The sequence below is a fragment of the Mobula hypostoma genome, chromosome 23 (genome assembly GCF_963921235.1).
Source record: "Mobula hypostoma chromosome 23, sMobHyp1.1, whole genome shotgun sequence".
NCBI classification, from domain to species: Eukaryota; Metazoa; Chordata; class Chondrichthyes; order Myliobatiformes; family Myliobatidae; genus Mobula; species Mobula hypostoma.
Genome location: NC_086119.1, coordinates 19,671,310 through 19,687,967, shown reverse-complemented (window position 1 = coordinate 19,687,967; position 16,658 = coordinate 19,671,310). Strand labels below are relative to the sequence as shown.

General features: G+C 39.8%; 1 protein-coding gene across 1 annotated transcript in view; it reads left to right on the top strand.

Moving 5' to 3' along the window:
• Positions 1–16,207, top strand: part of trarg1a (trafficking regulator of GLUT4 (SLC2A4) 1a) — a 37,235-nt gene extending 21,028 nt beyond the window's left edge. The window contains exon 3 of the mRNA XM_063030978.1: positions 14,216–16,207. Coding sequence (XP_062887048.1) covers positions 14,216–14,226 — 11 coding nt within the window. The 3' untranslated portion in view covers positions 14,227–16,207. The remainder of the gene's footprint in view (positions 1–14,215) is intronic.
• Positions 16,208–16,658: the final 451 nt, after the last annotated feature.

Genomic DNA, 16,658 nt, shown 5'->3' with positions numbered 1-16,658 from the left:
TTGTGCCAGTCTTACCCAGTGTGTACTGGTTTGGAAGTTGTTTTGATCAGGTTTTTTCTAAGCCCTGCCTGATCTGTGGGGACAGTGAAGTGAGAATAACAAATTCATTAGCAAGCTCGTCAACACAAATGCAAACAAAATCTTAGCATTTATGAGGCATCTTTTACAAACTCAGCATGTTCCTAAGGTCCTTCACAGCCCGTGAAATAAAGGCAACTTCGTGGGAAATACTGCAGGTAATTTACTATCAGCAAGCTCCCGCAAACAATACCATGATAACAACAAGGTGAGACTGTTTATTGGGAAATATTGGTGATGACAGGGCGGATTCAAGATGGCTGTGACCTCTTGTTGTTAGTGTGGCGTATTGTTGGGTCTGCTGAACTGTTCACTAAAACCAACTATCACGATCACTTATTCACTCACTGACGTTCAAAATTCAATGTAACCACAAAAAAGTTCAACGTAAATTTATTATCAAAGTACACATATGTCACCATATTCAAACCTGAGATTCATTTTCTTGCAGGCATACTCAATAAATCCATAATAGAATAATAACCATAACAGGTTCAATGAAAGACCAGACCAACTTGGGCGATCAACCAGTGTGCAAAAAACAACAAACTGTGCAAATACAAAAAGAAAGAAATAATTGTAATAAATAAATAAGTATTAAATATCGAGAACTTGATCTAGGGAGTCCTTGAAAATGAGTCCTTTGGTTGTGGGAACATTTCAATGATGGGGAAGTGAAGTTATCTCCTTTGGTTCAAGATCCTGATGGTTGAGGGGTAATAACTGTTCCTGAACCTGGTGGTGTGAGTCCAGAGACTCCTGTACCATCTTCATGATGGCAGCAGTGAGAAGAGAGCATGTCCGAGTGGCGGGGGGTCCCTGATGATGGATGCTGCTTTCCTGCGACAGTGTTTCATGTAGATGTGCTCAATGGTGGGGAGGGCTTTTTCTGAGATGGACTGAGCCATATCCACTACTTTTTGTGGGATTTTTCATCCAAGGTCATTGGTGTTTCCATACCTATCAATATACTCTCCACAACACGTCTAGAGAAGTTTGTCAAAGTTTTAGATGACATGCCACAACTGCACAAACTCCTAAGGAAGTAGAGGTGCTGCTGGGCTTTCTTTGTAATTGAATTTACGTGCCGGGCCTTGGATAGGCCCTCTGAAATAAAAGCACTGAGGAATCTAAAGTTACTGACCCTCTCCACCTCCGATCCCCTGACAAAGACTGGCGCATGGACCTCTGGTTTCCTTTTCCTGAAGTCAATAATCAGCTCCTTGGTCCTGTTGACATTGAGATAGAAAGAAGTTGTTGTTGGGGGACTTCCAGGTCATCAAGGGAATGGCGGCGTAAGGAAAAGGTCTCTCGACAAAAAAGAAGGTAAACTGCCCCAAAATCGAATTTAGACAAATACTTAATATTGCATAACTATATTAATAAAAGGGGCCAGGATGATGTCTAAGAACAAGAATAAAAAGTCCGCTCTGAAGGCTGATAAACATAAAGAGATGCAGCAAGGCGAAGGGCCTAGCTCCCCCACGGCAAGCCAGGACGGAGATAATGAGGGGGAATCGGTGACTCTGTCTTTGATTCACGGAGAGATTCGCGAGTTCCGACAAGATAACAGCAAACAGCTGGAAGATATTAAAGGAGAAATAGTAAAAACTAACTCGTGGATAGATGAAGCCGAAGCGAGGATTGTTGGAATTGAAGAGAAACTACAAGACGCCGAGGAAGTGATAGCAGAAATGCTGAAGCTACAAGACCAACTCCAGTAGAAACTAATAGATCAAGAAGGCCGCTCGAGAAGGGAAAATGTGAGGATCTACGGAGTTCCCGAAGGAACCGAAGGTAAACCCGGATTGATGATTCCCTTCGTGGAGAAGCTGCTTAGAGAGAACCTCGATATACCGGCCGCAAAAGACCTACAGATAGAAAGGGCTCACCGCGCGTTGGCACCACAGCCTCCGGCAGGCGCCCAGCCCAGATCGATTCTGATCAGATTTCTCAGTTACAGAACGAAGGAAGAGGTGCTTAAAAGAGCATGGCAAAAGAAAGGTTTCATGAGGAACAACTGCAAAATCAGTTTAGACCACGACTACGCACCGGGGAGTCTTGCCAGACAGAAGGAATATACGGAAACACGGAGAGTCCTGAAGGAAAACAACATCAGATTCCAGACCCTGTATCCAGCTCGGCTGAGAGTCTTTTACGACGAAGGGACAAAAACTTACGCTACGGTGGAGGAGGTAACGTCGGACCTGCTGGACCGGGGACTACCTATTAAAGTTATCACCCAACCGGAGTCGCTACTGGAGAGGATTCGGCAGAAGTTGTGGCAGTTAGTGGGGCGAGGACGCTCCACTCGAACCAGAGTGTCAAACTACAAGGAAAAGCTGCAAATATTCAGAGAATACAGATTAATTAAGAGAAATGACTGAAAAGAGTAAATCGGACTTAAAAGTAAAATGAAAATTGGTAACTGAAAATAAACTAGGCGGAATAACTTGAATGATAGCAATATGGTCGAGACATAAATAGGAGAAAATTCTCTATGATTATTCAAACTGCTGAGGGCCCTCTAACACAGGGTGAAGATAGAGGTTATCCCTCTGAACTGAGGCGGGTCGGTGCTCAGGCCTCACTGTGGGAAGTCGGGAAAAATTTTCAAATGTTATACGTTCAGAAATGTCTAGGGTGTGGTTATATGTCTTGGTTTACTGTTGAGAAGGGATTGCTTACAGTTTGGTTAGAAAAGGAGAGTGCTTTTTTTCTACTAGAGAAAAATGCAAACTGAATTGGTAAAAATAATTTCCTATAATGTTAATGGGGTTTTGAATCCAATTAAAAGAAATAAGATTATGTCTAAATTGAAAAAAGAGGGGACACAAATAGCTTTCCTCCAGGAAACACATATGAGCCAATCTGAACATGGAAAATTAAAAAGAATGGGCTTTAAGCATGTATTTTATTCATCATATAAATTGAGTCACAAAAGAGGGGTAGCTACTTTAATATCAAGTACTCTTAATTATGAACATATTTCAGAGACTAGAGACAAAGAAGGACGGTTTGTAAAAATCACAGGAAGAATAGAAGGTACAGAAATAACATTGCTGAATGTTTATGCTCCTCCAGGTAGTGAATGGTCATTTTATAGACACATTTTTGACCTAATGGTCAGTTCTCGAGGGGTAGTAATTTGTGGAGGGGATTTTAATATTAGATTAAATCCTATATTAGATTCTTCAAGAATAGTTACTCAGAATAAACCTCTGACTCGGAAAGTGAATTTATTGATGGAGGAGTTGGGAATTATAGATGTCTGGAGGGAATTACACCCTACTAGTAAAGATTATACATATTACTCTTTCCCTCATTCAGCCTATTCAAGGATAGACTATTTCTTTATCTTTAATACAGATAGACTCAGGATAAAAAACTGTAATATTGCAACAATTGATCTGTCGGATCATAGCCCAGTCTCTATGTCTCTAATCCTGGAAAGGAAAATGAGGAAAACACTATGGAGGCTAAACTCACATATACTCAATAACCCGAAAGTAATGGAGAGATTAAGGGGAGAAATCAAAGAATATCTAGACCTTAATGACATGGGAGAAACATCACCAGTGATTTTATGGGATACATTGAAAGCTGTACTGAGAGGGAAAATTATTTCCATTACTACTCACATGAAAAAAATCAATGCACAAAAATTAGCAGACCTTCAAGGAAAATTAAAACAACTTCAAGTTGTAGATAGCAACAAAAGTAATTCAAATCGAAAACAGGAAATTAGGAAATTGCAAAGTGAAATTGATGATATTTATACATTGGAAACTCAAAGAAATTTTCTTTACCTGAGACAAAAGAATTATGAAGTAGGAGGTAAATCAGCTAGATTATTAGCATATAAATTATGAAAACAACAAGCAGACAATACAATTCATAAAATAAAGAATCCAAAGACAAAGCTTGTGGAGAGTACAATAGGGAAAATTCAAGAGAGTTTTGAAACATATTATCGAGAGCTGTACTCCCAACCCCGGGCCCCCAATGAGCCCTATATAGACAGTGTATTGAATTTTTTAGATCTACCTAAACTTACAGATTTACAAAATGAAAGTTTATTAGAACCAGTAACTGTCAAAGAACTGAACGTGGCCATCTCTAGGTTAAAGGCTGGAAAGTCCCCGGGTTCTGATGGGTTTACATCAGAGTGGTACAAGTCCCTGAAGACCAGTTAGCCCCATTACTACTTAACACCTTTAATTGGATCTTGCAGAGAGGAGAAACTCCACCTTCCTGGAGAGAAGCGGTTATTTCAGTTATTCCTAAAGAGGGTAAAGATAAACTAGAATATGGCAATTATCGGCCAATTAGTGTTCTTAATTTAGATTACAAACTATTTACATCTATATTAGCGCGCAGATTGGAAAAGCTTTTACCTGGCCTAATCCATTTAGACCAGACTGGATTTATTCAACAAAGACAAACACAGGACAACATAAGGAGAACTCTGCACATATTAGAACAGGTTAATAAGAACGAGACAGAGACAATGGTAGTAGGATTGGACGCTGAGAAAGCTTTTGATTCGGTTAGTTGGGCATTCCTATACAGAGTGTTAGGAAGATTCGGCTTTCAAGAAAGGTTTATTAAAGTAATTCAGACTCTATATGACAGCCCTACAGCCTGAATTAAGATAAATGGGGACCTCTCTGACTCCTTCATTTTAGAGAGAGACACTAGACAGGGATGCCCAATTTCTCCTCTCCTTTTTGCGCTATATATTGAACCACTTGCCCAACTAATAAGACAGAGCGAAATCGTAAAAGGTATCAAGGTGGCAGGGATTGAACAGAAAGTGGCGTTATTCGCAGATGATGTTTTGGTCTATCTGAGTGAACCAGAAAAATCATTTATAGGATTGTTTACACTGTTGGATGACTTTGGGAAAATATCAGGTTATAAAATAAATGTAAAGAAAACGCAGGTTATGTCCCTAAATTATACACCATCCAAAAAATTGCAGGATACATACGATCTTAAGTGGGAAGCTAAATCATTAAAATATTTAGGAATAACCCTGCCGAAGGATCTTTCAACACTGTCACAGGTAAATTATGGGCCATTAATCTCAGAGATAAAAGCAGATATGCATAGATGGAATCTTATCCCCTTTTTAAGTTTAAATTCAAAGATAAATACTATAAAAATGAATATTCTTCCTCGGTTATTATATCTTTTCCGTACTTTACCAGTGGAGGTGGATGATAATCAATTCAGGGAATGGGACAAATGGATTTCCCGCTTCATTTGGCAAGGAAGGAAACCTAGAATTCGATATAACACCTTACAGTTAGGGAAGGAAGGAGGAGGTATGGTTCTTCCTTGCCTGAGAAATTATTTTTATGCCTCACAGATAACCCCTCTGTTATATTGGTGTAATAGGGAATATAAGGCTAGATGGAAGGAAATAGAATTTGGATTAGTTGACAGTTTTCCTCTTCAGGCCTCAATAGCTGACAAAGGATTGATGGCCCAGTTGGAAAAATTTAATAATGCTTGGATAAATCTTACATTAAAAGTATGGCAGAAGGTGGTTAATTCATGTGGAATTAATAGCATGTTAAAACTCTTTAGATGGTGTGCATATGATACCGAATTCCTTCCCAACAGAGGAGATAAAAGATTTGAGCTATGGATAAAGAAAGGTCTTACAACCTACCTCTCATTTATAGATAAAAGAGTATTACAAAGTTTCCAAATCCTGCAGGACAAACGTGGCCTAGAACATAATGACTTTTTTAGGTACCTTCAAATACGAAACTATGTTAACCAGAGTCGTAGATATACAGACCTATCAACAGTAGAATTAGAATTTTTCAAGATTCTGAATTCGGCTTGCAGTTCAATACCTAGTAAATCAGTTTCTCGCCTATATAATGCACTCTCCCATGCTAAAAATGTAAATACACTGTATATTAAAGAGAAGTGGGAGAAAGAAGCGGGGTTGGTACTTTCAGAGGAGGCTTGGGGGAAAATCTGCAGCTTTCAATGGTCCTCGACTAATTCTTTGACTTGGAGAGAACATTGTTGGAAAAACATTATAAGATACTTCAAGACCCCATATCAGGAAAAATATAAAGATACAAGTGTGATGTGTTGGAGAAGATGAGGCTCCAAGGAGGCAAATCATTTTCATATTTTCTGGGATTGCCCTAAATTAAGTCTATTTTGGGAAGGTATTCATAGAACATTAGTTAAGGTACTTAGGTCCCAGATACCTCTGAAATTTGAGATGCTCTATTTGGGGCATGTATTGTTCCTTGAACAGAAGGAAGATATAAAGTTGCTGCAGGCCCTCTTAGCGGCAAGTAAGAAATCAATCACTAGAAAATGGCTAAATCCAATACCACCTACATTAGAAGATTGGTACGAAATTATCTTGGAAATATTTAAAATGGAAAAGTTGACTTACTCGCTGAGAACTCAAAAAGAAACATTTTATCAAATCTGGAATAAATGGATTGAATATATAACCCCAATGCGAGCAGACTTTAGATGACTCTCCTAATGATTTATATTGCTCTTCTCATCAACACAGTAATATTGCTAACGTAAGCACCCCTAGTCTAAATGTTTGTTTTTTTTTTGGAAAATAGAGAATTAACACAAGTAAGGGGAAAGATTTGGGAAAGGGATAAAAAAAAATAAAAAAATTAAGTAAATAAGTACATAGGGATTGGATAATTATGTCTGCGGGCAGGAACAAGCACGAACAAATTGGGATATAAACACCTACAATGGTTGGTATATAGGCTTGTATGCAACATTTTGGACCAGTGGAAATGGTCCAGAAGGGTTGTATGGAAACTATTATTACCATTTTTCTTAACAACTAATTTCATTACTTAGCCTAATAGGTTAGATTTACCACAGTACATAATTATCTATTTAAATGTTTATTTTCCTTATATATCATCTCAATGTGTACTTAAGAATGTATAAATAATTGTAGTTTTATACATATAAAAAAATGGAAAAGGTTATATGTGTGAAAAAAGTACATGATAATTGTGAATTCCTTATCCAAATAAAAATAAAATTAAAAAAAAAGAAAGAAGTTGTTGTTGTTGTGGCACCACTCAGCCAGGTTTTCAGTCTCCCTGCAAAATGCTGATTCATCACCCCCTTGATTCGGGCCACAGCAGCAAACTTGAAAACTTTTATCACAACCTTTATCCGTGGCATTTCCTTATTTCAGATTTCTAATCATGGAGCAGCAAAGGTAATATAGTCACACTTCATTGTGCCAGTTATCGGGATTCAGTTCTCACCACTGTCTGTAGGGAGTTTGTGTAGAGCACCCAGAGGAAACCCACCTGGTCGCCGGATTAATGTATAAACTCCTTACACACAATGCTGGGAATTGAACCCAGGTCACAACATTACACGAACCACTACGCTACCACGTCGTCCCTTTTGGCCATAGATCAAAAGACATTGGGCCAGAATTTACTGCGAAGTTGACAATGGCATCAACAGCATTTAAGCAAAGATGGTGGAAGATTAGGCAGGCCAAAGTACAGCTAAAGGCAAAAATAATACAACTCTGGTAATTTTAGTTTGGGATATACCTCTCCACTGATAGTTTCCCCCACCTGACTCATTGATGTCTGACTCAGTGCCTATGAACTCTGTGGTGCCTGCAAATTCAACTCACTCTGGGAAGCCAGGAAGTGAAAATCAATAAACTACAAATGTTAGAAATGGTGCTTTAAAAGAAAATTGGAAGCACACAGAAGGTCACACAGCACCAGGACTGATAAGAGACCTGCAGCCTGAAAAGTTGACTCTTCTTTCTCTTCCCACAAGTGCTCCTGATTTGTTGAGTGTTTCCAGAATAGCCCATTTTAGTCTAAATTTCCCTTTTGATCATAAGGTAGAGCTTCATTACTGTAAACAATTTCTCTGACACTGAAAAAAAATTCAATAGTACAGAGTTTTATGATTATTGTTTTAATTGTGATTCATGAATTTTAAAATGAATTTTTAAAATTTGGCTTGTTTCTCAAGAATCAAAGGGTTAGACAACACTATCTCACTTCTTTCTTGAACTAATTATTTAATTTATCAGTATATATGGTGAAATTTGTTGTCTTTGTGGCAGCAGTTCATTGCAATACATAACAGAAAAAATTTGAAATACATTAAGTATATATATTAAATAAGTAGTTCAAAAGACATAGTGAGTGAGAGTGCATGGGTTCAATGTCCATTTGGAAATTGGATGGCAGAGGGGAAGAAGCTGTTCTTGAATCGTTGAGTGTGTGCCTTCAGGCTTCTGTATCTCCTTCCTGATGGTAGCAATGAGAAGAGGGCATGTTCTGGGTGATGGGGGTCCTTAATAAACTGCAACTATACTCCATTTGGGTTCAAACCCTGATTTCATATATGTTTAGTGTGAGTGAGGCTTTGTGCTACATGAATCTGTTTACCTGGATGTCATCTCTTTATTATCTCTTATGTTTAATCTCTCTCTATTTTGTCAGCTGTATCTGGAACATTTGAATCTATTCTACGTTATACTTCCTGGTGCAGACTCTGAGTGAATAATTTGCAGTCTGGATAACGAGACAGACTGGTGCTGATGCTGCTTAGACAGATCGATATCTCATAGCCACTGTTCCATTTATCACTCATACTTGGAAGAGTTTGCACTACACAGAAATTAAGCAGGCAGGGGCAAACCTAACAAACACAGGGGCTGCTGCATTGCTGCATTTTATTGAATATTTCAAATGTTTTGTGCTTTATTAATTGCGAGGAGAAGGAAGGTTGCAGTTGGATTGTAGTCGCTGCTGGGCAGGACCTCAGAGTCAAGGATGACTTGTTTTCACTCCAAATCTGTGGAGCTCTGAAATGGCCAACGTGCACTCAGCACTCTGTGGCAGGAGGTGCTGGAATGGTGAATATTATAGGAATTCTATGTGTTTCCAACATCATCCCGATGTTCCATTCTCCATTTTGGCTGACCAAGGGCTTGAGATTCCCATGACTCGGTGAGCCTGTTACAGTTTATCCTCAGTCCTCCTTGCTAACCTCTGACCATAACAGAACCTTGGCAGAGGATGTGACACTTTCTGGGGGTAATTGAACTTCAATTCTTGGTGTTTTTGGCCTGGGAGAAGCAGATGTTGTTGGTTTATTTATCCAGAATTATTATTCCTACAGAAAGAAGTTTGTTACATTTATGTGCCATTTTTGGGTGGGAGTTTCCATTCTTCTTCAGCCTTTTACCTTTTCTGCCTATCACTTCCCAACTTCTTACTTTAATAGTCATAGTCATACTTTATTGATCCCGGGGGAAATTGGTTTTCTTTACAGTTGCACCATAAATAATTAAGTAGTAATAAAACCATAAATAGTTAAATAGTAATATGTAAATTATGTCAGGAAATAAGTCCGGGACCAGCCTATTGGCTCAGGGTGTCTGACCCTCCAAGGGAGGAGCTGTAAAGTTTGATGGCCACAGGCAGGAATGACTTCCTATGACGCTCTGTGTTGCATCTTGGTGGAATGAGTCTCTGGCTGAATGTACTCCTGTGCCTACACTCCTGTGTAGTGGATGGGAGACATTGTCCAAGATGGCATGCAACTTGGACAGCATCCTCTTTTCAGACACCACTGTCAGAGAGTCCAGTTCCATCCCCACAACATCACCACCCTTACGAATGAGTTTGTTGATTCTGTTGGTGTCTGCTACCCTCAGCCTGCTGCCCCAGCACACAACAGCAAACATGATAGCACTGGCCACCACAGGCTCGTAGAACATCCTCAGCATTGTCTGGCAGATGTTAAAGGATGTTAATCTTCCCTCACCTGGTTTCACTTATCACCTGCCTGCTTGTACTCTTTCTACTCTCCCACCTTCCTATTCTGGCTTTTCCCCCCTTCCTTTCCAGTCCTGATGCAGGGTTTCAGCTTGACTGTTTATTCTCCTCCATCAATGCTGTCTGATCTGAGCTCCTCCTGCATTTTGTGCATGTTGCCTGGGGATTTCCATTACTTCACTTACCGCACTCTGGATCAAAATACTTAAAACCAGACCCACGACTGACTTAAATCAGCCCCACAGAGCAGCAGGCAGATATTGGGGATGTTATAATGGAGACTTCACGGGCCTGCGTTATGAGAGACCACCTCATCAATCAAAATTTAATTCTGCGCTGTTGGCACGTCTTAACTGACACTAAATGTTCCACTTGAGCAGGGATCAGCAATACAGACATGGCAAGGGGGCTGATGTTTGGCACAGTTCACCGAGATTCAGACAGAAGCAGAGGCGTAAGATTCATCATTTCAGCTCCTCTTAATATTCATGACACTCAAAATGGCAGCTCTCCATGAAGACACCAGATGTTGAATCCTTTCTCAGAGGCGAGACAATGCAACGTTTCTCATCACATTTAAAGGAGGATGTAATATGGACCATTAAAGTACTTTCTTCCATTAATTCTGATGTAACACAATACATTTTCTTAATTACGTTTGAGATAATGGCACTTCAGAAGCTAATACCGGAGAAAGCACATCTAAAACCATAGAACTGCTTTGGCACAAAGCTGATCCAAACCTTCCACTTGATACGCACAAAATGCATCTGGCTTTCTTAGTAATTTTAAAATCTCTCTCTCCCTCCCTTCCCCAAGGGTGGTGGTAGAGACAGATACATTTGGGCAGGGGTTCCCAACCTATTTTTAGCCCATGGACCACTACCATTAACCAAGGAGTCCATGGACACCAGGGTGGAAATCCCTGCATAAGAGCCATTTAGAAACTCTTAGTAGTGATGTGGATGATGAAAAAAACGGAGGGCTATGTAGGAGGACGGGTTAGATTGATCTTACCTTAAGTTAAAAGGTCGGCACAATATCTTAAGCCAAAGAGTCTGCACTGTGCTCTCTCCCTCTCTTTCACACACGCATGCAAACACATACACTCACACACACGTACAGTTGTTTCTTAATTTGAGTGTAACTTGTGTAGGTTAATTTGCAAGTGAAAAACAAAACAAGAGGACCTTGCAGATACTAGCCATCCAGAAGGAAATAGAAAATGCTGGAAGCTGCAGCTCAAATTACATCTGTGGGGCAGAGTTCAGCTGGAGACTCTGTCAGAGCTGGAGATTTTCTTTAAGGTTTTACTCTTAGTATAGAACCAAGACTGTACATGTGGATGGCTATCCGTGATGCCATATAACTTAACAATATTTATCTAATTAATATTGGTATGTTTTTTTTTTGTTATGATCTCATGTCACTGGAACTGGTGGTATGTGAAAGCTAAATGAGTTTTCTTCAAGTGAATCCAAGGTCCGGTCCTTTGACCCACCAAGTTCATTTTATTTATCCAACATTTCATTTTAACAGGATTTTATAAAGTTCCTGTGTGCTGGTACCATGCTTTCAAAGGGGCAGGATTCCATGTTGTGACATTAACCACTCACATGCCTGGGGATTATATAACTGCATGAAACGGAAAACCCCTTAAAATTTGCAGGGTTTGAGGCCATCTCATCTCTTTGGCAGGCTTCTCAAGCTCCTCTCCCCATTCCTTGATGAAAATAGTCCATGGAGCTGCGTTCTACGCCTGTATCTGCTTTTAATCAAACTTGCCATGGCTCACATTCTGTCACTTCCTAAGGACAATGCACAACAGGTTTAAACAGAGGGGCAAGATTGGTGTCTGGGCCAAAGTGGCACCAATGGGAGTATTGGGTTGTTGGACTTCTCAAAGTCATTTTACTATTCTGACAGGATCTTCATCCTTCTCCACACCACCAAATGAATGCAAAGAAGAGATTCTAACGATTAACCTTATTTGTCACATGTACACTAAAACATCAAAACATACAGTGAAATGTGTCATTTGAATCAATGACACATTGCCCTCTTCTCATTGTTACCGTCAGGAAGGAGGTACAGAAGCCTGAAGGCACACACTCAATGATTCAGGAAGAGCTTCTTCCCCTCTGCCATCCAGTCTCTGAATGGATATTGAACCCATGAACACTACCTCACTACTTTAAAAAAAAATTGTTATTCGCACTATTTATTTGAATTTAACTATTTAATATACATTCTGATTTCTTTTTCTATAGTTATTGTGTATTGCATTGTACTGCTGCCACAGTTTCATGACATATGCTGGTGATATTAAACCTGATTCTGATCTGATAACCAACACAGTCCGAGGATTTGCTGGGTGCAGCTCGCAATTGTTGCCATGCTTCCAGCACTACATAGCATGCCCACGACCTACCAAGCAATACGCCTTTGGAATCTGGATGAAAACCGGAGCATTTGGAGCAAGCTCGAGAGTTCATGGGGAGAATGTATAAATTCCTCACAGACAACAGTGCGAGATCTTCCTCCCTTCAAACTGCCAACTTATAACAATATATAATAAACCAGATCTGGGATATCTATCAATAAATTTACTTTTATGTAATCATTTATGGTGTGTGTGTTGTCAATATTGTTCTTCCTGTTCTAAACTATCCCTTGATGTGGCATTTTCAGCTATTTCAGAGGCTATTAAGCTTCAGCCATATTGCTGAAAGTCTGGAATCACTAATCGACCATGTAAGAATAGTGGATTTGTTTTTTCCAAATAGGTATGAGAGAACCAGGTAGTTGTTTTAATGACAGTCCCATAACCCTTGGCTTTTTGTTTCAGACTTTCGATCCATTATATGAATTTAAATTCGTGCAGAAATGCTGGAGGAACACAGCAGGTCAGGTAACATTTGTGGAGAGGAATAAACAGTTGATTGACATTTTGCACCAAGAGCTATCATCAGGGCTCTGAAGGGTCACATCCTGAAATATTGACTGTTTATTCCTCTTCAGCAATGCCACTTAATCTCCTGAGTTCCTCCAGCGCTTAGTGTGTGTTGTTCTGGATTTCCAGCATCTGCAGAGTCTCTCATGACTACGAATTTAAATTTCGTGGCTCCTGAGGTGCATTTAGTCTCGGGAACCTATGTTACAGGGATTGTTACATGTAGGGGGTCGGTGATTGTTATTGTGGCTGTTTTTTGCTGCGGCAAGCGGGGATGGGGGTGGTGGGTGGATTTTGGGGTCTTGTGAATTGTGTTTCTTTTCTTTTTTCTGCCGGATGGGGGAAGTTGCTGCCTTTTCTTTCATCAACACCCTGGTCTTTCTGTATTTAATGGCTATCTGGAGAAGACAAACATCAGAGTTGTATTATACATTTGACAATAAAATGAACATGTGGATTACTAATTCTGTCACAGAACCACCATGCTATCAAAACGCTAACATGAGTAGTTTAACATTATCATTCAGTATAAAATCTAAACAGATGGGATATGTACTTCATCTTTCACATCCCTCATAGGATGTCTCTAATTGATTTATAATTAAATAGGTACCTTTTGTGGCTCATCACTACTGTAATGAAGGAAACTAACAGGAAGGATCAAGGATCAACTTTATTTGCCATATACATTTAAGTGTATTAGGAATTTGTCAGGGCACAATATGCTAAAAAATCATTCAACTATTATGAGAATAAAGGATTATATAAAAATAAAGTTCAAGGTTAAACTACAGAAATGGGATAAAATGTGCATAAATACCAGCATGTATTTACAATGGAAACAGCATTTTAAAAAGTGGTTCAAAGTGTTGCCACAAGCAGCTGTGGAGGCCAAGTCTTTATGTATATTTAAGGCAGAGTTTGATAGATTCTTCATTGGTCAGGGCAAGAAGGGATACGGGGAGAAAGCAGGAGATTGGGGCTGAGAGGAAAAATGGATGAAATGGTGATGAAATGACAGAGGACTCGATGGTCCAAATGGCCTAACTCTGCTCCCATACCTTATGGTCTTATGGTTTACAGTGTAGTGCAGTGACTGAGGTAATAGATAGAGAGGGATAGGGTGGCTAACTAGAATGGTTGATCAGATACACTGCCTGAGGGAAGAGACTTTCAAATGGCTTGAAGTTTTTGTTTTAATAGCACTATGGTGCTTTGCAGATGGGAAATTTTAGAAAAGGCAGTTTGCTGGATGGGCAGTGCCTGCAAAATACTTGTAAACAAATTATCTTGGATGCATTTGATTAACCTCTCATGTCCTCTTCATTTCTTTCAGTTGGCATGTAGACAACCTGCAAGACCACAAGAGCATCTGGGATTAATTCCTTTATGGACTTAGTGAGGTGCAGTCCATCTCTTTAAGGAAAAATCCAGTTTACCAATTCCAGAACAAGATGGAGGTTCTTCACCAGGAGCCACCAAGCTGTCCCAATTTAGCTCAAACGTGCATCACTTTCACCTCAGCATAATGAGAGCTGGAAACTCTAAGTTGCCATCCGACAACAGATTTCAAAGCTAATCAGTCAATTCCACTTAGGTACCTGAAAAGAGGAGAGCCCTGTGGGATCCTTGTTAGGAATAGCACTTGTGCATGCGCCTGAACGCAGAGAAACTTCTCACTGGTTCAGAGAATATGATTCTAAACCCTTTTCCATGTTACCACACAAAAACTCGCCCAAGTGCGCACTGTGATCTTGGTCTTATGTAGAAATCAATGGGATTCCAAAGCCAAAACTTGCCAGTATAACTTGCACTGGAAAAGAGGTGGATGAAGAGAAGCTGAGAATGGAACCAACATTTATACACTTGGTTACTTAGATGGCAGCAGTAGTTTTGGTAAATTGCAGGATTTTGTACTTTTGATGAAAAAAAATTACTACTTGCATGTGAAAAGTGAACATATTATGGTTAACTAAAGAGAATGAGACATCTGTGGGTGTGGACTTCCTAGTCATGGTGTTTGATGTTGTATTCTCCTTGTTTCGGTGGCTATATTCACCAAACGAATAAGTGTTGTTTAAATATTTCCGCACCTTATAATTTGCTCTTTGATTGTCGCAAGATGATTGATTCCCCTGGCAAAGTAATCTCCAGCCTGCAGGACCATTACTTGCTTGGCAATCTATTGGAAGATGATTAAATTCAAAATTGCAATTCAAGGATCCAATTGATTAGAAAATAATTCTTTCTCATTTTAAAAGGAAGCACTTTTTGAAGCTGAGAAATGATTGCGGAAGAATCAATATTTTCCATCCGATTCATTTTGCTTCGGAGGTCGGCCTGAACAACAGTTCAGAAATCTAACATTTATAGCAGTTGGGGGGGTGGGGTAGTATGGAATTGATTTTGGAGCTACTTAAGTTAAATATATGCTCATTTATTGAAGAATTCTAGAGATATTGACATGAACACCATCAGTAATGCAGAAATCTGGAATTAAATCAATTGTGTATGTTAAGGATTTTGCATGAAGTAATACAGTTCTATAGTTCCATTTAATATCGGAGAATGTATACAATATACAACATGAAATTCTTGTTCTTCGTAGACATCCACGAAAACAGAAGGGTACTTCAAAGAATGTGACAGTAAAAACATTAGAACCCCAAAGACCCCCCCTACTTGCCCCAACACACAAGCAGCAACAAAGCAACGACCCACCCCATCCTCATTTACTTCCAAAAAAAAAGCATCAACACCCTCCACCCACCAAGCAAACAATAGCAAAGCCCTCAAGAAAGACCATGATCTTCAGTACAACAAAAATTAATTGTTCACCGGACAATTGAACATACCACAGGCTTTCTCTCTGTCTAATAAAGGGCCAGAGAAGTGTCATGCAGTGAGAGGGGAGACTAACAAGAAAAAAACACTCACTGATTTATGGTGTTAATATCTGTGCATTTGCTTAAACATTGCATCATTTGGAAATATGTTAATTGCAATGATTTATTTGAACTACTCTCTTAAGTTGGTGCAATTAAATAGATCTTCTCACATTAATAAAAATGATGTCCCTTTCCCACTGGTGGAATAGAAGGGAGTATTTGCTCCCCTTTTCTTACAGAATACACCTCTAAATCTGTGATGAGGAATATTGCTGCTGTTGGGCTGGGGAAGCACTTGCTGGCAGTGTTTCCAGACTGTGTGCAAAGGTACCCCCCAAATTTACCATTGGACACAACTAGAGCTATGATTGTGAACACAGCAGGCCAGGCAGCATCTCTAGGAAGAGGTACAGTCGACGTTTCAGGCCGAAACCCTTTGTCAGGACTAACTGAAGGAAGAGTTAGTAAGAGATTTGAAAGTGGGAGGGGGAGGGGGGGATCCAAAATGATAGGAGAAGACAGGAGGGGGAGGGATGGATCCAAGAGCTGGACAGGTGATTGGCAAAGGGATACGAGAGGATCATGGGACAGGAGGCTCAGGGAGAAGGAAAAGGGGGGGGGAGCCCAGAGGATGGGCAAGGGGTATAGTCAGAGGGACAGAGGGAGAAAAAGGAGAGTGAGAGAAAGAATGTGTGTATAAAAATAAATAACAGATGGGGTACGAGGGGGAGGTGGGGCATTAGCGGAAGTTAGAGAAGTCGATGTTCATGCCATAAGGTTGGAGGCTACCTAGACGGAATATGAGGTGTTGTTCCTCCAACCTGAGTGTGGCTTCATCTTTACAGTAGAGGAGGCCGTGGATAGACATATCAGAATGGAAATGGGATGTGG